Source organism: Thermobia domestica, chromosome 2, assembly GCF_964235325.1.
Source record: "Thermobia domestica chromosome 2, izTheDome1.hap1.1, whole genome shotgun sequence".
In the NCBI taxonomy this organism is placed as follows: domain Eukaryota; kingdom Metazoa; phylum Arthropoda; class Insecta; order Zygentoma; family Lepismatidae; genus Thermobia; species Thermobia domestica.
The window spans coordinates 344417834-344440445 of NC_137455.1; the positions used below are offsets into that span (position 1 = coordinate 344417834).

At 35.1% G+C, this 22612-nt stretch overlaps 1 protein-coding gene across 2 annotated transcripts in view; it reads right to left on the reverse strand.

Moving 5' to 3' along the window:
* Nucleotides 1–22612, reverse strand: part of LOC145678745 (uncharacterized) — a 1017255-nt gene that overhangs the window by 705809 nt on the left and 288834 nt on the right. For both annotated transcript variants that reach the window (XR_014130429.1, XM_081749214.1), the window contains exon 2: nt 19424–19506. Coding sequence is in view for 1 of the 2 variants with exons in the window: in XM_081749214.1 (XP_081605340.1) it covers nt 19424–19506 (83 nt within the window). In the remaining variant the exon portion in view is untranslated. The remainder of the gene's footprint in view (nt 1–19423; nt 19507–22612) is intronic.

Genomic DNA, 22612 nt, shown 5'->3' on the forward strand with positions numbered 1-22612 from the left:
GTAAAGAGGCCTCTGGTATCCAGTCCCGCTTATAATGGAGCCCCCGTTTCCCAGCCCTGCTTGTGATGGGCCCTTGGTTCATTTAGATATCCTTTAGGTCCATAAATTGCCATTAGCATATATTCAAACTTAAAAAAAAAAAAAAAAAAGAGCTTTTGTAGCTGAAAATGAAACCTTGACGTATAAAGGGCCCCTTTCAATAGCTTAGGGCCCTATCAAACGTAAATCCGGCACTGGATATAATATTTGTTTTCATTTTCCTACAACAGCAATAGAGGGGCCACAAAGTTATGAGCGCTCTTGAATAATTATTATTTAAACACTTTGGAGTTATTTGAATTACTAAATTCTTAATTTCAAATTCTAAGTTTTATATTGTTTTACGAGTTCACTCGAGCAGACGATTCTACCAAATAAAAACTTTATAAGTGCTTTTTTCGTGGCCATCTAGCACGAGTTGGTTCGTGTTTCATGCATTTATGCCATACGTCCACACTGTAGTTATACTGATCCTTAATGAAGTCAATCTGCAAGAGATAATGGAGTTCTTCATTTAGTGCATGCTCTGCTAAAAGAAATATAAAGATCTAATCTACCCTGAAAATATAAGAAATGTGCCAAAATATGGTAAAACCGTCTGCTGCCCAAGTAATGCCTTTTTTATTTTTTTTACTTTTTCCCCCCACAGCTACTTTCTAAAAGATATGATATTTCTGCCATTGTGATATTAAGAAGGATATAGGAAAGAGAGTGTGACTGGAAAGCGTTACAAAAGGTAAAGAAAACAAAGGTTAGCACCAACTATTAATAACTCTGGTACTTCTTATACAAACTACCGATCTTTAATACTCCTAGAATATGAGAATTAATAATATAAAAGTTTAGTGACTATTTGTCATCAATATAAAATATAGAGCGCAAAAGAAAGGCAGAGAGAAAAATTAAAAAAAAAACGTATAGGGCAGATGGAGGAAAACGAAAAAGTATCTTCAATATTATATATATATAGTAAGCGTTGAGCGTCTTCCTTCGTCTTATAGGATGCGAAGAAGAACCGAACCGTGAGTTTCCCAAACTTTTCCATAGTTTTCGTAGCAGACACCCCCTGTGTCTATAAATCTCAGGCAATCTATCCAAGCTATTGCAGAAGCAGCGACCAACCTTGAACGGGAGTCTTGAGACAGAGGCCAAGAGGGAGTTTCCCCCCTTTACGTTACGCATTTACCCTCGAAAAGAGGTCCCTTTTTTTACCCAACGAAAAGGAAAAGAAAGGAAGAGGAAAATAGGGGGAAAAAAGGGAAAATTCCCATCTCAACTTTCTACGCTTATACATAAATTTTCGACTGAGAGGACGACGGGACATATAGGTAACACACACACACACACAGAGTTACTTTCATAGCCTATACAAATTTCGTCGAGTTTCCAGGGAGCGACTCGGTAACATAGCAGCGAAGGAGCCAGGGGTGTGTTGGAGAAAGAGAGGGGGTTCAAAAGAATAAAAGGAACTTTATCTCTAGGGGAGAATCGCTCGAATGTTGATACAAAGGCCAATATAAAAAAGAGAAACGAAAGCACACTCAGAAGATAGGATGAAAGGACAACTAAAAAAAGAAAAAAAAACTTTCTACGAAACCTTAACACCCCTACAGGTGCAGACGTTCCGTATAATTTAAAATGACAATGTATTGAAAGGAGAGTACAAATTCTTTTAAGCGACTATTCTTAACTTAAAAATTAATTTTTGCTCAAATTGGAACAAACTATACAGTAGTACAGTTTCAAACCAAGAAACTGATGCAATTTTAAGACACGTTTTACCAACGGCTACCAGTGTAATCTACTTTCAAATCTAGGTATGTGAGTCCTGGATAGCTGAGAATCCTATATTACTGGGAATCGAGTTCAACATTACCTCCATAAGTAAGACAGCGGCTTTTCAACCTGCTAAGTAAGAAACTCGATAAGTGAGATAGCTCTAAAAGTGGGGGATTACTCGAGCAGATTTTTCTACCAAATTTTGACAAATTTCTTACATTTTCAGGTTAGATTAGAGCTTTGTATTTCTTTTAGCAGATCGTAAACAAAATGAGGAGATCCATTACTACTTGAAGATTGACTGCAGACAGACTCTCTGGACGTATGGCATAAAAACTACAGTGAATAAAACACGAACCAACTTGTGCTAGGTGGTCACTGAAAGCACGAATCAAATCTACCAATGCTATCAAATCGAGTCAGGGTAGGAGCGCAGCAGGAGGATCCGAGCGATAGGGATGCGTCCGTAAGGAGCAGCCGCGTCAGTGACGGGGGTATACGCATGAACGAGGATAGTGGAAGAGCATATTGCACATACAATACTTTCACTATTACTCAAAATTCATTTCATTATGCTATGCACTGGCAGTAATTACTTATCTTCACACTCATTACTTCACGAAAAATGTTTCACATTGTATTTTACTTGTAATTTTTTTATTTCGTAGAACCGTCTGTTCAAGTGAAATCAAAAGTGGGATTAAGACGGCGGTCCCTTGTCATACCACTTATCCAAGTTCAAATTACTTAAATACAAAAAATGAAAAAAGTACCTATTTATTCCTTCAATATAGGTAAACCATTAAATAGACAATGCATGTCTTGGTGTTTTTATTTATTTTTTTTTTTTTTTGCATGAAGGTAGTTCTTAAAACCAATCATCGTTTTTATTACATCGGTTTGCTGATAACAATGCTCATAGTTGTGATAATTTAATATCACATTACTCATTGAATTTCGACGGAAAGAGGACAGAATTTTATTATATCACTTTTGTGATAGAATTATCATCTTTGTGGTAATTGATCACTAAATTACTGATTAAATTTCAATAGAAACTCCAATTATTATATCACTTTGGTCATACAATTAGCATCTTTGTTAGGAATGATCACCAACTTGTTCACCGCAGTTCAATGAAAAGAGGTCAGATTATTATTATATCATTTTTGTAATAGAATTATCACGTTTGTGATACAATTATTAGATTTGTGATAATTGATGATCTAATTGCAGATTGGATTTTAGTGGAATGAGGGCTTGGTTTTATCATACATAACTTTATTATAATCAATTACCATGTTTGTGATAATTGATCACTAAATTACTGATTAAACTTGGATAGAAAGAGAGCACGATTTTATTATATTACTTGGCTCACACAATTAAGATCTTTGCTAGGAGTGACCAACTTGTTGACTGGACTTCAACGGAAATGATATTTTTTGTTGAAGATTAGCAATTTTTTTTAACACAGAAGCTATATGAGAGGCGAGACTTCAGTTAAACAGCACTCTTTTCAACACCGAAGCTATGAAAGGTGAGACTTCAGTTGAAATTGGAATCCGAACCACAAATATGCGTTTCTTGTTCTTCCACCGGGAATCAAACTCAAAACCATATACACCAACTGTGAGCGTGTTAGCCATTAACCTAGCGGGAAGGGCTTATTTGCAATGGAAACAGCGAAATTATGTTGTACCACCTGGCTGACACAGTTATCAAGTTTGTGATAATTGACTGTCAATTTGTTCATTAAATTTCAATGAGGACTGAACTCTCTCCGTGTTCTACGGGAAAATTAAGACACATTGAAGATCGAGCAAAAAGCGTGTGTGGTACTTTAACAGGAAAATAAATATCTCGAGTATTCTTTTGCAAAACGGTTATTGTCCATTGAAGGCAGAAAATAGAATGTGATGAGAATTCGAGAATACATCTTTGAGGTAAAGCTTTGGCAGTTTTGTTTAGAATGTCAACAATTGAAGAGCAACGAAAGACATTACCACACGCAAAGCCAAAACGGCGGATAATTTTGATCTCTCAGATGTGAATTTATTCAAAGGTTTATACTTGCCCAAGTAGAAGTGCCCATCTTCCTCAAATGCTTCTACAATTTTACAGTTTTCGCAAAAATGTAATAGAGTACTCGTCCAAATGATAATGACTTCCCACACTAATTTTCATATCAAGCAAAAGGAAGACGTTCACTTGATAGTCGTGGTCCCTTCTTTTAGGAAAGAATCAATCTACATCCGGTTATGTATCCCATTCTTGTTCTGACATTTAAATGTTTTGAAATGTTATTTATTGTAAGTTCTCCTTCACAGTAGTACTATGTTGTAATTTAGCTTGACTAGACCTCTAATACTATTAAAAATTACTTCTACTATTAAGAATAACTTACATTTCTGAATCGCAGTATTTATATTCATTTAACATCTAAACATTATTTAAGTAGCATCTACAGAATCCAGAATCGTTTTTTAATCATCATTCCATTCTCTAGTCGTTATAGAAAAGAACACAAACAGTGGGTACAGTAGCAACAGTGGATATAGCGAATACATTTGCCACTTTTTAATACAGGGTGTTTTAAAACAACACCGAAAATGTTTAGGAAGTGATTCCTGACACCAAGATAAGATAAAAAGTATAGACCAACCTGGGTGCATAAATGCCAAAATCATGTAAGAAATGTACCAAAATTCTGTGGTACTTCCGCAACAATTTTAATAGAGTTAGTTACTAAGTACTTCAAATTATATGCCGGTAGCCAAACTTTCTCTATAAAAGTTGTTGCGTGAGTACCTTAAGATTCTGAAACATGTATTTTTGGATAGCGCACACATTAGTCAATAAATGAAGTCTGACTACGGTAGGTCTCACAGTATTCAAGCTATAGACCTTTAAATTTCTTTTTATTTTTTCATGTTTTCGGCAGCCTATAATTCCGAAAGGAAGCAATTTTTCACCCAGGTTGGTCTATCCTTTTTTTATTTTGGTGTCAGGATTCACCTCCCAAATGTTGTTGTTGGTGTTGTTTTGAAACACTCTGTATATCTTATAAAGCATGTAAACTTATTGATAACATTTACGGCCTAACAATTATAGCATAATTGAAGTTTGATTGTGAGACTTAATAAAAATAAATACCTCCAAAAAATTTTCTAGGCACAACATGCGCTCTAAAATCAGCCTGTGGAACCTTGGCCCCAACTATTCCTGACATGTATCTCCAATGATTTAGTTACCCTTACATCAGGGTTACTCTTATCCCACTCCCTGTGATATAGTCTTGACTAGAAATGTTGCTCTTTTATAAATTAACAACTTTTTGTTTAAGTTTTCAGTTACTGGCTTAAATGTTTCTTTCGCGCCGTTCCTAAAATTGAAATCATGCACATTAAGTCATAAACATTTCCAGGGCCAATTCTAAATTTGAGAAATAATAATAATAATAAACAACCCTCATTAGTTCCAGAACCTGTCGTAAGGCAGAATACTTAATAAGTCATAATACCCGCCTATGGGAACTCCTGCAATATTACTTCTGAAATAAATTTTATTAAACCTATAAAACTTCATTTTATTGCCATGAGAAGTAAGTATTCGCTGTAAGTATAATTTCTTATTTTATCATACAATAAGTATTCAGTCTCTACATTAATCAATCTTATGTCTCTATGTTGCAGAGTTTGAGAGTTGAGGCGGCATAATAACCGTTAGCCTTTGTGTACGATATTCTCGTGTATATTTATAGAAAAATGTTTTTAAATTGTTATTAATTGTAAAAGAAGTAGTAACAACATTAGATGTAGTAGCAACATTTAGAAGAGAAACACTGTACAAATTATTACAGAGTTTGGGATAACGTAAAAGCTAGTCCTAGGAGGAAAATCTTTGTCCACGAGCTTTCATGTCGAAAATGGCCTGAAATAAGGAGATGTGTTGTCGCCATTATTATTCAACCTTGTCCTGGAATATGCGATAAGGTGAATCAAGGATAGCAAACAGAGCCTAAAGCTAAATGGTTTTCATCTAGTTGTGGCGTACGGGATGATAGGAGAACAACAGAAAAATAGGCAGCCAAGCTTGCATGGACATAGGCTTAGAACTAAATGCAGAGAAAACTAAATACACGGAAATTCGCCGGGATAGTAATGCTGCAAATTATGGATAGGTCAGACATCAAATAATACTTTCGACAAAGTGGATACTTCCAAATATCTAGGATGAATATTAACAGACCAAATTCATATTCATGAAGAAATTAAATGCCGACTGAAATCAGCATCAATCTTATGTCTCAAGGTTCCAGAGTTTGGGAGTTGAGGCGGTATAATAACCATTAGCCTTTGTGTACAATATTCTCGTGTATATTTATAGAAGAAATATTTTTAAATTGTTATTAATTTAAAAGAAGTAGTTACAACATTAGATGTAGTAGCAACATTTAGGAGAGAAACACTGTACAAATTATTACAGAGTTTGGGATACCGTAAAAGCTAGTCTGAGTAGGAAAATTCGTGTTATTCAGTTCAACATCTTTTATATACTGACGAGGAATTTGAAACTAAAACTACATAAGACGACAATCATGTCTGTTGTGTTGTGTGGTTGCGAAACATTGTCGCTTACCTTCAGGGAAAAGCGCAGACTAAAAGCATTTGAGAATAAAATCTTGAGGCGATTATTCAGATGCAAGAGGAACGGTGGCAACTTCGTAACGAAGAACTGCATAATTAATGTCGTTTACCAAACATTGTTAGGGTCATCAAGTAGGAACCTCAGGCGGGCGGGTCATATATCCAGAATGAAAGTACGGTCGATTTCAAAAATTTTAACTGGAAATCCAATCGGAAAACGACAAGATATATCTCGCAGAAATAGTAATACAGAGCAAAAAGTAGATCCAGGTGGCTAAGGATATATGCCAACAGAAAGCTTTTGTGAACGTAACAGTGAACCTTCGGGTTCCATTGGCCATGAGTGAGTTAGTTGGTCAACAACATTAGTGGAGGTAGTTTCAAGTAGCTGAATTTTAAGCGCTTGTACTTTTGGCTTGTATGGTCCCGAGTTAAATTTCCGCTATTGACTCTGAGTTTTGAAGCAACTGGACCTACTTGAGCTTAGCCAGATTCCGTTAAGAAAGCGTAACTCTTATTTCTAGACCGAGTTGGCTTTACTATATACTGTGCCTTGTTTGAGGACGTGTTTTAAGTTCATATTATTAGGATTGCTTTGCATTGTCTCACTTAGACCTAGGTGTAAATATTTGAGGAAGAATATATTAACTTTAATTAGAGAGTAAAGATGCTAAATAAACTTAAATGTTGACAATCAAGTCCAAGCACATATCATGAAGATGCAAGGTATGTATGTGGCGGTAAAGGCTGCACATTTTCTCGACTTAGATGCCCATGAAGGTGACGTAATCATTCCTACTCTCCGTCGCACTCCCTCACAATCACACCCTCACAAAATAAGTATCGTGAAGACGCTGGTGAAAGAAAATTTAACTCTAGCGATACCGCGAGCGGAAAAAAAATAGCATGGGTCTGAAGCCTATATTATAATAAGTTGATTGCTATATTTTAGTATTAAACAGAATGATTTTCTGGGGCCCCCTGAACCTGGGGGACCCGGAGCCTGGGCTCCATTGGCTACGCCCTTAATCCGCTCCTGGCTAAATCTAGAAATCTTGTAGTGAAGTACACATGTACATGTAAACAAGATCATGCACCATCATTTTTTAAAATTTCTAATCCATGTTACGCATAAGAATGGAAAGCTTGAAGAACAGCTGTTTCCATTGGTCTTTCTATAGACAAAATATCAGAGGAAAAACGGTAATAAGTAACAAGAAACAGTTTCTTGATATGACCTCAGCGTCCGAAAAAAAGATATCTTCCTCCTTAACTCTCTATTCAACCAGAAGTGGCTCTGTGGTAGAGCGTTCACCTCTGGTGCTTGGGTTTCCGGGTTCGATCCCAGTCCCCGCCAAGTAAACTTTGTGGTAGACAATCACCGTGTGCGTGGGTTTTCTCGGGGTTCTCCCATTTCCTCCCACTTTCTTCATTCCACCATTTCATTCATTATTCATCATCACCGTCTCCTTTAGCCTAACCGGCATAACCGTGGGGCGCAAAACTCAAAGATTTCATTTTTTTTCAACCGGAAGTGGTAGGAATCGACCATTTCTGGTTTCAACGTTGATCATCATAGAGCAAAAGATGCTAAATTATAGCAAGAAGAATTCTCTTGCAATCGATTCAACGTCTCAACAATGTATTCCGTCTTTTCCCTTATCCAATTCTGGTTTCATTATTGATTTCCGGTTTCAGCGGAAACGATAATAGAAGACGATAATGATTTCTTATGTGGATTCAGAGTCCAAATAACATATTCCATCTTGGATGTTATTCTTCTATTGAAACCGGAAGTAGTAAAACTAGTGCAACTTCCGGTTTGGATATTGATTTTTATAGAGCGAAAATTAACTAGTAAACATCTGCTTTCGACATGGATTCAGCATTCCAAGAACAGATTCCATCTTCAATCTTTTTCCTCTATTGCAACAAAGAAGTGATAATTCTACTACTTCCGGTTCCAGTACTAAATTTCCATACTTTGCAACTCGTTTCGTAATAATAAACTTATTTCTTTAAATTTTGAAATGTTGACCATGGCTAATTTTCAATTTAAAACATTCAGAAAGCCACCCTCTTATTGTCTTCTGTGGGGCTGCAGTGGAATTAGGTAGGAGCTTGGCTGATTATGAGTATTATTCAATAATACAATTGTACAAGTCGATGTGAATCAAACTAAGGAGCTCCCAGCGTGCAAAGTTTTGGAACACTGCCTCTGTTGATGAGCTCGGTCACCAATTATAGCGATCTTTATCGCTCAGACTATGGACTACTTGTCCAAATACAAGTCGAGCTGAAAGTGTCCTTGACCAAGCTTGGCCACTAAATATATCTCTAGACGATGGGCTACTTGCGCACCAAACTCAGATTAGGCCAATAACTACTGAGAAATAAAGTGTCATACACAAACGAATTGAGCGTCTTTCTGATCGAGCATGGCCACCAAATATATCTCTAGACGATGGGCTACTTGCCCACAAAATTTGGTTCATATCAGGCGAATAATTACTAAGGAATAACGTTCCATATACAAAACGAGCCGAGTCTGTGCCTGACAGCTTGGGCACCAAATATATCTCTAGATGGTTAGCTACTTGCCCACCAAATTTGCTTTAGATCAGGCTAATAATTAAGGCTAAGAAATAAAGTACCATATTCAGGACGGGCCTAGTTTGTCCTTGACCAAACTTGCTCACCAAATACATATCTCTAGATGATGGGCTACTTGCTCATCAAATTCGGTTAAGATCAAGCCAATAATTACTGAGAAATAAAGTACTACATATATGCCGAGCCTAGGCTGTCTCGGCAAGGCCCAGACACCAAATATGGTGATCTTTATTCCTTAGACCATGGCCTATTTGTCCGTCACATTTTGTTCAGATTCGACCAGTGGTTACCGAAAAATAAAATACCACACACACACACACACGCACTTATATCTGAAATGAAATTAGGAACTCCTTTATTGTTACGCCGGAAGCTAATAAGTAACTATTCTTAAACGAATCGTTTGCTGTACGAGGTCCCGAGAAAACGTACCACTTGAATTTTCGCGACAAAACATACCACTTTTGACGACCTATCATGGACTAATTAAAACATTTCGGATATTTAATCCGCGACAAAACGTACCACTTCAAGGGAAAAGTTGACCTTGAAATGTGAGACATTTACTTCGAGGAAGTCTGACATTGAAAACAGGGTCGGTGTTGGTCATTAAAATTTACTTTCACCAAAGGTTTTTGTGGTGGGAAAATAGGCCCCCTCGCAACTGAGAAGAACTCTACAGAGACAGAGATGTGCGGCGCAAGGAAATTTAAAAGATTCTAACAATTGTAAAGAATTGGTGTTAGAAGAAGAAATGCTCAAGATGCTTGACGGTACTTCTTTTCTCTTAGCTAACGACGGAGAAGAAAATAGAATTATAATTTTTTGTGGTGACAAAGGCAAAGAGAGCTTGAAACGCTTTAATCATTTTTTCAAGAATGGTACTTTCAAGTACTCTAGTGAACAGTTTTCTCAGATTTACACTATCCATGCAGATTTTGACAGTTCGTATGAAGAAACCAACATCAATCCGGTAGTGTTTGCTTTATTACACAATAAGAATAAGGAGACAGATATTCGTTTGTTTCAATTCATCCTTCAGTCTGTTCCGGAGTGGAAACCAGAAATAGTGAACGTGGATTTTGAATCGTCTGCCATGTCTGCGCTTCGCCAAGTATTTCCTTCGACAGACATCAGTGGGTGCTTCTTCCATTTTAAGAAATACCTTTGGCCGAAAGTTCAGGAGATAGGACTTTCGGTGGAGTATCGACAGAATGAGGAAATCAGGGATGGTTTTGGTCTTGCATCCCTTAGTCTTAGTCTTGATCTTACATCGGTACTTTTCTCACCACCAATCTGTTCAATTTTTAACCTTATTTTGGCCGGTATATATATACTTATATACCGTCCTATCAAGTGGTAAGTTATGTCGCCTGTCATTATTTGATGGCTGATTGGAAGTCTCTTTGCAAAATAGCCCTCCAGGCAGGTGGTACGTTTTGACGCTTGTCATTATTTAAAGTGTTTTTAGAAAACCCTTCCCAAACAGCCCTCAGGGCAAGTGGTACGTTCTGTCGCTAGTACGTTTTGTCGCGTATTCTTGCTGTACGTGTAAGAGTACACAAAATATAGGACAGTGCTCATGCTTAAACAAACATTTTATATCTATTAAATTATTTATTTGATATTTTATGTACATAGTAAAACATTAAGAAAATATCTATTTTGAGAAATGTTGGTAGATCTTCCGACTGATATGAAATAGCGAACACTTAATCGATATTGGTCAAAAGTCCATTTATATATATATGAGAGAGATTTGGATACTTGTTTCTGGATGCGATCCAGGTTTTCTGTAGGAGAGAGCATCTACTATATTATGCGGGACACGGATGATAGAGAAAATAACCTCATGTGTTTAAGTCTACTGTAATAAATAGCATACCACAAGGGGGAAATTTAAGTCAATTTCATAATAAATTATTACAGCCATTGTTAAAAAGAGTTTTCTTCTTTTTTTAGACTTTGGTATCCACTTCATTGTAAGATATTGTATAGTCAGAAGGAAGTTTAGTATTGGCAATGCTCATGAGGATTTCTTCTTGGCCGAAACTTTCTAATCAATAAGATTTACTTTGAGGTTTCTTTGCTGTATATGTTATAATATACAGTATAACGTTTGCTAATGTATTGACCTGTATCGTACATGAAACATCGTAAGCGGAAGCACCTAATAATATCTGGCACGATATTTCATCGAATATCAAATGAAAACAGATATTATGAATATATTATATATAGATATTTCAAGAAAATGCGTTTAAGACATTACTGTATATACACTCTAATGACATTCTAGACATTTAATAGCCTTACTTAAACTTTCAAGGCTAAGACTGTATTGTAACGACATCTTGTATTTCGACATCCTGTATTTTCAGTACGGGCAATATAGATTTTAAAATTTGCACTAGCCAGCTTGAAGAAGAAGAAGAAGAAAATACGAAAAACGAAAGAGAATCAAAATTGATTCTAATCTGATGATTTGTGATGAGTTTTTGTTTTTACGTTGTCATAAGAACGTTTTGTTAAATAAACTATATAATTCAGAAACCATCATAAAGGGATGTACGCATAATTATAAAGGTGTGTATTTATTTCCGTAAGTGTGTGCCACAATAAAAGCCAGGAAAGCTGAATGCAGCATAAACTGTTTTAAGTGATTTTAGTAATTTAATCTAGCTATGTGTATAACGAGTTACGTTATAGTATGCTTGCACAAGTTTGCATTACATGGTTGCAGACAACCAAGTCTATAGAAAACTTGCTAATTCATTGTTTGCAACCTTGTTTCAGACTTGACAATAATACATAATATAGGACTATCCTTAAAACTCCTTTAAATTGATACACCTGTCAAGCATGACTTAAAATTTACACCCAGTAAAGCCATATACACAGAGAACCTCTAAGGCTAAGTCTAACACGCAAGCATTCTTGCGCAGCCTTCATTCTTACATCTAGTCTAAGCATATAGAGGTTTATATGTAAAAGCTATCAAGACTTCAAGCATGATTTGAAATTTACACTTGGGAAAGCCATACACAGAGAGGATTTGTGGTGTTATGTTTATCAAGGGAAATTAAGAGCAAACTTACTACTTGTTCAGCTAGACTTACTGTAGACGTGCTTGCTTACTGGGTACAATGTGTGTAGTGCTAGTCTTATGGAAGACTACGTGGAATATTCATTAAAGATTTTTCCCTGATTTACTTGTAGTTAATGTAGAACACTGAAATTTTACGTGTATTGATACATATCCCTATAGGTTAATGTAGAACACTGTAGAACACTTGTAGTTAATGTAGAACACTGAAATTTTACGTGTATTGATACATATCCCTATAGGTTATGAGGACAATTCCATATTTTATCTCCTAATATTTTCTATGATACAGGCACTAAACTGAACAACATTTTAAAGATTAGGATCGAATTCATTCCGAGTGGAAATTAAATTTATGTACCTGAGAGGCCGGGAGAGGTGGCCTCATTATAGGCTATGATATCGTGGAAACTGGCATCGTCAGTTCAAGTACGGTTGGATTTATGTAGAAGCGTCTCCCATTGCAGGGCGACCCCAATCCACCATTAATGAAGACACCGTCTTGGAGGATCGCCATATAATTATTCGTTGTAGAAGGCTACGGTATCCTCCCGATAGTTCTGTGTCTTCTGACGTCTTTCCAAAAGTAGAAACTAGTCACTTGCTCCCAGGTACATCGTACCACGAAAACCAGGAGTTTTTCGACATAGTGATTACTCACGATGAAACATATTTCCATGTCTATGACCCAGGGACACTTAGGCCGAGTCAAAGCAATGGATGCGTACTTATTCAACAACTCCAAAGAAGGCTCATGTCCAACCCTCATAGGTAAGGTCATGTTTATAGTTTCTTTGGAATCGGCATGGAGTAGTGATGATGGATCTTCGGGCGAAGGCTATCACAATTATAGGAACATACTATGCTTCGCTGCTGCAAACATTACTTGATTTCGTCGAAATCAAGAGGCGTGGTATGCTGCCCAAATATGTCTCTATCTTTCAAGATAAAGCTCCAGTTCACAACTACTATGTTGCCCAGACAGAAGCACAATCTTCCTTATATAAAATCCTTCCCCATCTCCGATCTCCGTATTCTCCATGTTTTTATTTGACAGACGATGAAATACTGATTTCTGAGGTCATCATGTGATGGATTGTATAACACAAACACTGGTTCGTTCTACAATAGGTCGGTTTAATAGTACCATGAATGTTTCTTACAATTCCATAATTAAAATAAAATGCACATCAACAACACTAAGGTCTTGTAGCTATAGGCTGCGCGCACGTTCACAGACAACTTTTCTACACAGTTTCACGTAACTATTAGACTTGGCTCGTCTTCTTCTACAGCTAACAAGTTACATTAAATTGCCATCTTTTAACCAAAAGTAAACAATGTAAATAAGTTAGTTAGGACTAAATATCATGGCTTCTGCAACAATGCGAACTTCCACCCAAAAATGTCCCCACAAATGTATAAAGCGGTAGAAGAAGTGTGTTGCCATTGGAGGTTCCTATGTAGAGAAGGAGTAATACCTACACCAAATTTCGTTTATCGCAGTCAATGGTAAGTGAATCAGGAGCAATGTTTAATGAATACCCCACATATATACATTAAAACCCTGAAAATATACACCAAGATGTTTGAAAGTATGCAGTATAAATAAAATATGATGTATTTAAAGAAAAAGTATATTCATTTCAGATTCACTTCTATACAATGTTTACTGCGGAAGTTAAAATTTCCACACTGTATCACTAGGAGGTTTTCGAGATTTTCTTGTGTCACACTTAGTCTAATATCTGTTGAAATTAATTTATAGACTGAAAATAACCTTTCAATATCAACTATTCGTACAAAATCAAAATTGAACACTATTCGTACAATGACACAGAATTTCGGGGCATTCAGCTGCCGAAGATTTACCCACGTCACAGATCGTCAGTGAAGGAGCGAAGTAGAGTAACTCGAAAATATAATCTTCACTTATGACCATCATCAATTTTTATTTAACCTACTCTATCAACCATAGAAAATTCATCATTGAATTCCTAATATTAACGAAAATATGAACTTTCTGAAAATGGCGTATATTGAAGTGAGTAGCATGGTATAACGTTAAACGAGTCATTTTAAATCGCTTTCCTGTAAAATTATAAAAACCAAGATGCGCCACTTGGTTCCTTTACCGACGGAGATTGATCCAAGATCCAGGGTTGATCCAGGGTTGATCCAGGATTTCTCCTAATTCTGAATTTGAAATAAGCACCTTATCTAACTTTTCTTTAGATTTTTAAATTTCTGTCTTGGTCGAAAATTATTTTTAAAAATCGAGTAAGGGCCGAACTGAGTATACAGACTCTTCAATTGTTCCAACTTAATTATTCATCGAAAAATGTACATGAATGAAAATAATATCTCCCTAGAAATAATCGCTTTCTAATGCTTGAAAAGTGTTCCAACTTAATTATTCATCGAAAAATGTACCTGAATGAAAATAATACCTCCCTAGAAATAATCGCTTTTTAATGCTTGAAAAGAGTGTACTTAAGATAGAAAAATTACTTTAAGAGATGCCCAATAGTGTACCTAGGGTAGGAAAATTACTTTTTTAAGAGATGCCCAGTAGTGTACCAGGGGTAGGAAAATTACTTTTTTAAAAGATGCTCAATACACACGAAATTACCGATTCAGGACGTTAAGACAATTAAAATGATTTATAACTTCGAATATATACTATATATTCAGAAATATAGGAATATCTTGGAATATACACTTACTACAGATGTATTTGCATATGTGTATATGAATTTTTAAAACTTATCGACCCTGTAATGGTGTTTAAGTAATCTTATTTCTATATTTAGTTTGGTTTATTCTTTACGAATTAGGGTATGCTGCACCCTTATGTCACTCAGGTGCTAAGTAGCTAAAGCGTGTATTTTTTTTATGTGGAGGTCTGCCTTTTGTTTCCAGATAGGGGTACCTGTCTTGGATAAAAATCCAAGTATTGGATTAGAGTCAGAAGTTATTAGTTATGCTGAAGATAACATTCATATAAATTAAGAGATGGTAGGAGATGGTTAACACCAATATGCATTGTATTGAATTGACACAGACTAGGATCGAAGAGAGAAGTTTTGTCTCTGGGGCGATGAACCTTGCTTAATCCATGAAGTTAATTTTACTTATTTGCTAGCAATTCTAGCCGTGACTTGCAGTGGACTGTTGTGTTTTTATTTCGTAATAAGGGCAAATTAACTTATTCAAACACCAATAATACATGAGAGATTAGTAAGAAATTGACGTTAAAGGAAGAAAAAAATACGAAAAAGCACAATATCAAAATGTTAAAAATATCCTTCATCTTTTTAAAATCGGGGTTTTTAAAGAAAAATTTTACTCTTCCACTCAGCAAAATGCTACTCCTAATTTAATTAGCTTAGGTCCATTATACGTTTATCGTGGTCTTAAAAAATGAAGCCAGCTTTCAAATGATACCATATTCATGTGTTACGATCCATAAAATCGAGAAAAATATCCTGACATTTTTCTTGAAAAAATTATTTAAAATAAAGTTGGGGCTTTAGGAGAGGTCTCCCCGGCCCGGCCCGTGAGTTTATAATGCGATGCCCGACCCTAGTCCGAAATATGTTTTATGTTTTAGGCCCGAGCTCGTGTGGATAATCAAATGATCCCGAAATAAGCCCGAATTACAGACAAAAACTTAATAATTAACGCAAAATTGTATTTTTATTTACAACTATTAGAAGTTTAATTTTGCAGTGTAAAACCTTACATGATTTAGAGAGAATAACGAAATAAAGGTAATCGTTTACACTTACTAACTATATAAATTATCTAAGAAAATGGTGATTTTATAAAAATTCCGTCTCCCTTAGCCTCTATGCATAATCGTGATACGCTAAACTAAATATTTCATTTCATTTCATTTACATAAATTCTCATGAAATTGAAACATGAATAATCCAAATATTTAAAAAGTCAATATGTGCAAATAAATATGGAAATGGATGTGTACTGAACTCACAAAGATAGTCCTAAAGCAGCCATTGTTAATTGCTGTGAAGAAAAAAAATGGAATCTCCACTCTGACTGCTCAAACATTCACTCACAGATAAGCTAAGCATAATTGTTTCTATTACTTTTAGTTTTTCTCTCCGCTAAACAGTTAACTTTACTCTCAATTGTACAATGGTATAAGAAGACTTTTATTATTGGCGTCTCAAGTTACAAATTTAGATGTGCTTTAATAATTCTTTATAAAGAATGGTCCGATAAATGTCGTTGTATAGTATATTTACAAAGTTAGGCCCGAAAAGGCCCGAGAAATATGGTTGTATATTTAAAAATTTACGGCCCTAGCCCGGCCCGAATCCGAGATGATCTATGCTTTGTGAGCTCGAGCCCGTGCAGACCTCTACTTTAGGGTCAGGCACTTGTATGAAGCGTATCTCCCCAAAACCCACATATTCTAGGCTTATATATTTGTCAAGTTTCATTCCTGTATGGTTAGTAAATATGAAGATACGAAAGTTTCGAATCAAGAACCTTCGAACCAAGAAGGTTCGAGTGACATAATTCGCATTTATGTTGTAATTAAATATAATTATGTAAACATCAGTGAAATGACAGCATTTATTTTTCACCACAGACAGTCGTAGTGATTTTAAACCTATTAATGAAACATATTTTTGAGAAGGCTAACAAAATGTTTAAGATTGGAAAGAAGTTAAAGACAGATTTCAAAATCAGTGGCGCACGCAAGATAGAAATTTTGGGTGTTTCAACCCGCCCCTTCCCTGAGCACAATATTATGCAAAAATAAACAATTAGGATATTAACATATGTATAGAAACACGTGAAGTTATATGAATTTGGAAGCTTGAACCGTCCTTGAACTTCTGTGAACGCCACTGGGAAGATTAATAACACTATTAAGCAATAATATAAGTCTTTTAGTGAAATCTAAAAAAAAGTACTATTTAAAAATATCAGTAATGTGATAAGGCTACTTATAGCCAATAACAATAATCTACGAGTATTAGGATGCATATGGTTCCTGGAAAAAAGGTTATTGACTGGACTTCATATTAGCTGGAGAAATATGTTAATCCAATGTACCTTGAACTGACGTTTCGCTGTTGTTTAGAGTCCAGCTGTTTATGACTGAAGTGGAACGAATTTGAAAGAGTGAGCAAGCGCTTGGACTCTTGGAACGTGTCGGAGAGTTTGTAAATGGTGAGAGACAACCAGTGGTTAATATACGAGAAGCATGCCTACTGCCAGGTGCTGTTTTCATCAACACGAAAATGTTTTAAAGGGCGACGCAGGGACAGCTTGCAGACGACACTGTGTCTGCAGAACAAAAAAGAAATGGTTTGTTGTAATTTTAATGTGGATTTAGGAAGCTGTAGGTGCAGAAATACCAGAGAAAAGAAACGAATTAAAAAAAAGAAGGTTAAAAAAATCACTGCTGTCAGGCAACTCGGGACACAATTAGAATTTGCAATCATGTATCTTATCCACATAGAAGGTCACACGCTATGAATGAAACAAGCATTTCCGCCCGTACATTCCGGCATTATTTGTTTCGACACTGGCGCAATTTACGGGGAGGATGAGGGGAACATGTGCCTCCAATCTTGAAACTGGGTGACTGTACTCCCCAATAATCCGATTTGAAATGCGATTTTCACTTACATTGTCGATGAGGATCATTACGGATGCTTAGTAAAAACATATATTCATAAATATGCATGTATTCAGATTTCAGAATGTGTTCACGGCACTGATTTGTAATACTGATATGTACCACTGCTTTATTTACATCGCCTGATATATAATACACACAACAGGTTCACTTCAGCAATCTGATTCATCTACCGTAATATGAGTCTCATCTCACCCTGACCCCCTTCCCAGAATAAGCCTCAAATCTGCAAGCCTCCCAATGCTGAAGACAACTCTGCTCCCCTGATCCTCTACAGTATTGTTTTTCAACTTCATAAATATTTTGAACATCGCTTAAAAAAATATTATGGGAACAGTCTTACCTGTCTCCCCAGTGTTGAAGACATTAGCGCCACAGATTTGAACCAACGAACTTTAAAGAGTAAATGGACCAAACACAAGAAAAAAGAAATAAAATCGTTCAGTTTAACGTCTCACGACTATGTCCTTTAGGTTAAGGGAGACACCTGATTAAGGCAAATGAGTAATGATAGAAGGATTGGTTAAATGGGAAAGTGGGAGGAAACGAGAGTGCTCCTATAAAATCCACGGACACAATGCTGTCTATCATAATCTTTACTTGGCCGGGAATCGAACGAGAGACCTCATGCACTAAAGATAAGCGCTCTACCATTCAGCTACCGTGTCCTTATCAAAGATAAATATAATGGAGAGATTTAGTTAATGCGGCATTAAACCTCCGGGTTCCATAGGACATAGCGTTAGTAGTTATTGTCGCGGAATTACAAGAACGTCGGTAATATTAGTAAGGCAACACAAAATTACCAAAAGTACCGTACTTTCATGAAAATTGAGGGACTGGAACATGAGGGATCAAGTTGCCCATTAGAATGGTAAATAAATAAATTTTTCCTTTCCATTAGTAAGTAAATATGTTGGTCATCGTTGTAACATATTTAGTGTCCCTGTGATATTAGTGTAAGAAGTGAGTTTTTTCATTGAATACGTATGGCCCTCGATGCCAGTACGGTAAGTCTTCTGTGATTGGCCCAACCGCTATTCAGCGGCGGATCTAAAAGCTAAAAAATCTAGAGGAGTAACGAGAACCCAGACTATGATAGTCATATCATGAATTTACTATAAGGTTTCAAAAATTTATAAATAATAGCTTTAATTATATTCGTCACTAAAAAACTGGGGGGCCTGGGTCCCCTGTCGAAGATATACATCCGCTACTGCCTTTGTTAAAACTTTCACATAAATGGCTTAGGGACTCCTTTGAAGCAGTTTCTCTTGTAATTAATGATATTGCTAAATTCTTATAATTCTGTCGCTAAATGACGTACAGTAATTAAATATCATCTCCCTGGATCTTCCTCTTTCACTAAATATCATCTCCCTACTGTAAATCAACATTGATTACAAAACAAACAATGAAGTAGATATATATATACTGAATTTTCACCATATACTCGCCCAATCTGTAAATTCAAAGTGAGTATATGCTGGACTACATTAGAATGGTATACGTCGAATATTTCTTTATACTCTTAATAACATGTCTGCTGTTACTTACCCCTGGCAAAGTGCGCTTCTCATGCAGCGAGTTTTGGGCGTTGATTGCACTCTCTCGACTATAGTAGGTCAGGAAAGCACAGCCTATAAACAGAAAACAATAATAATTAATTTTGCTAAATATAATTATAGCTACATACTATATTTATGTATCATAGTAAGATTCTAATCATTACATATTATGTCTCTAGAGAAACAAGAAAACAGTTTTCAAAGGTTAGAATGGCCACAAGAAAAAATGTATTTATTTATGGATAGATATCTCAAGGCACCAAAATCCAAGTAACTGATTATTTCACTAAACTAGTGGTTCTCAACCTTTTTTGACTGACGGCACACATTACTGAACGTATAGGACATCGCAACACACTTATTTGATATTATTATTATTATTATTATTATTATTATTATTATTATTATTATTATTAATAATAATAATAATAATAATAATAATAATAATAATAATAATATCTATTACAATAATGAAACCAATTAGTTTTTATAATGACTATATAGCCCTGAGCATTTTTGTTATCGGTGGAGACTTCACTGATACAGACTGTCTCGAGTTTAACTAATTATTATTAAGGTGGATCACTAGGTGTTCTCGGTGCTGTGCTAAACACTGCTTGAATAGTGCTGTGTTGCCAGGTAGTGTTTACTGGTGTCAGATAATAAAGGAAGTAATCGTGAATTCTGCTTGGATACTTACTGGAGAAATTAGTTTTCGACCCTTATTCAATTCATAGCTAAGTTCCACTTCTCGAACTGGAACGCTAGAATTCAGGAATTAAACGTACAAATTTGGCAACAACGCATTATGGCGTTCTGCGCAAGTTCCTTCTCAAAATCTATTTCCTTAAATGTAAATTAATATTTAAATAAAATGTAAAACAATATATCTATTTCGTAACAAGATCGTTACTTTAAAGTAATTTACACTTTCAAATAAACATTTCATAAAATTGAGCACTTCTAGTAAGATCTAACAGCAAGTGCCATCTTGTGTGATCATTGTAAAACGAATCAAATATTTTCTTTTATTTGTTACCTTTTCCGATACCAGAAGACACAACCAAATTAATCAGTGTCTTGTGTTGTAGCTGAAACATAACTTTATTATATAGTACAACATTTATAATATGTAATGTTTCATTGCGCAGTAGTTAAGGGAATAAGTTAAAATATGTAATGACTTCCGGGTGGTGATCCACCTTAAATTCTTCATGATTTTTAAATTCTAAAATTTAGCGAAATACCTTAGGGAACTGCGTCACACACAAGTGTTTCGTGACACATCGAGTTGAGAACCATTGCATTAAACCATCAAAATGTGCATCGTGAATAACTTCATCTTAGTCGTTTTAGTCAGTAAATATTCCAATAATAAAAATAACTGCATTAGGTTTATTGAGGTTAAGCACTGAAACCTTCAAAGTGGAAGATTCGTGTTCGATTTCTCGTAAAGAGTCGTAATTTTGATCTCACATTAAACTGTAATGCAAATGTAATTTCAACTCATCAATGTATATTAAAAACTTTTAAAATTTCAAAAATAAAAGAAACAAACAGACTGAGGTTCCGTAAACGCACTTTCAAGGAAGTAAAATCTAAAAATGAAAGTTAAAATGTCAAAATACATAATAATAATAATAATAATAATAATAATAATAATAATAATAATAATAATAATAATAATAATAATAATAATAATAATAATAATAATAAATAAGAAATTTACATAGGTGAAAAGTCAAAAAACAGGGGGTATTTAAACTAAACAGATGGTAAACAAAGGATCAGTCATTGGGTATCGTGAGTCGACCTTAGATTGGATCTTTTTCGGTATGAACCTCAGCCTATACCATGAAACCTACCTGTAAGTACTTAATTAATTATGCTAAGAAGCAACACATAAGAAGTTCGTGCATGGAGGTCTTCCTCCATGACAGGCGTAAATTGTTAAAATTTATAAATTCTATATTTACTAATTTGTAACCCTTTCTCTATGTAACTTGTTTCAATAATAATCAAGATGCATCTGAAATAGTATTGTCTTTCTACCGAGAATAACAATAAGAAATATCCTATAATCATTTATTCAAATCAACAAGAAATCTGTTTTTCTTTTTCTTAAGTTACGAAATAGTAGTCTGCTTAAGTCTCGGTTTTAAAATTAGGAGTTAAAACTCCAAATTAAACAAATCTGAATGCGCTTTATGTTAAAAATTCGGTTGTAAATGGAACTTTTACATGTTTGACAGCCCTGCGTGATTGAGATCACGTAAAATGTAGGTATTTAAATCGGACCATGTTGTGTAAACAGCACAGAGTTAAGGTAAACAGCTTTATGGTATCTCATACTTAACAAAATAAGGTATTCCATCTACATTCTATTGCTATTGAGATTATAAGTTCATTATTCATAGAATTGCATTTATAGCTATTTATTCTTTTCAAAACAAACAAGCAAAAAAGAAGTAAACATAGCTTTCGCTGGAACTCAAATACATGCTTTTCCAGCTAACATTTTGTAGTAAACAACTTTCTTGTCCAGTGAAAATACAACCAAAAAATATGAGTGATAAACAATGTTTTAAAGTATGAATTTATCTTTATGTAACTTCATATAAAGAACCCAAGCATGCTTTTTATGTTCAGTTTCAACACATGTATCTTCCTTACCTGCTCCCCACGCTTTTTTTTTTGTCTGTTGAGTAGACCGCAAAACAACTTCATTTTGTAATTTCGCGTCCAGCCATCTGTGAAATTCCATTTTATTCTTTCCCCCCCTCTTTTTTACACACGCCAAGCTGTGCCAAGAATGCAAATTTATTCAAAATCTCATTTTCACAATGGTTCTATTAAATACATAATACAATAAAGGAACGGAAAATATTATAATATAATATAGAACTAACAAAATATAGTAATTGTTTTGGTACAAAATAATGGAATTGAAATAGTATTTGGTCAAACTGGATTCTTAGTTGCAGGAATACGTATGGAAATAATATGAAACTCGAAAACAATCTAAAGATATTCAATAAAGTTAAGGAAAATAACTCATTAAATATTTTCTGTGTGTACTATCTAGTGCGGGACTGGGGGGTCCTAGGGCCCCCAGTTTTTGGAGGGAGAAAAATAATTTAAGTTATTATTTATATATTTTTGAAAGTTTATAGTAAAA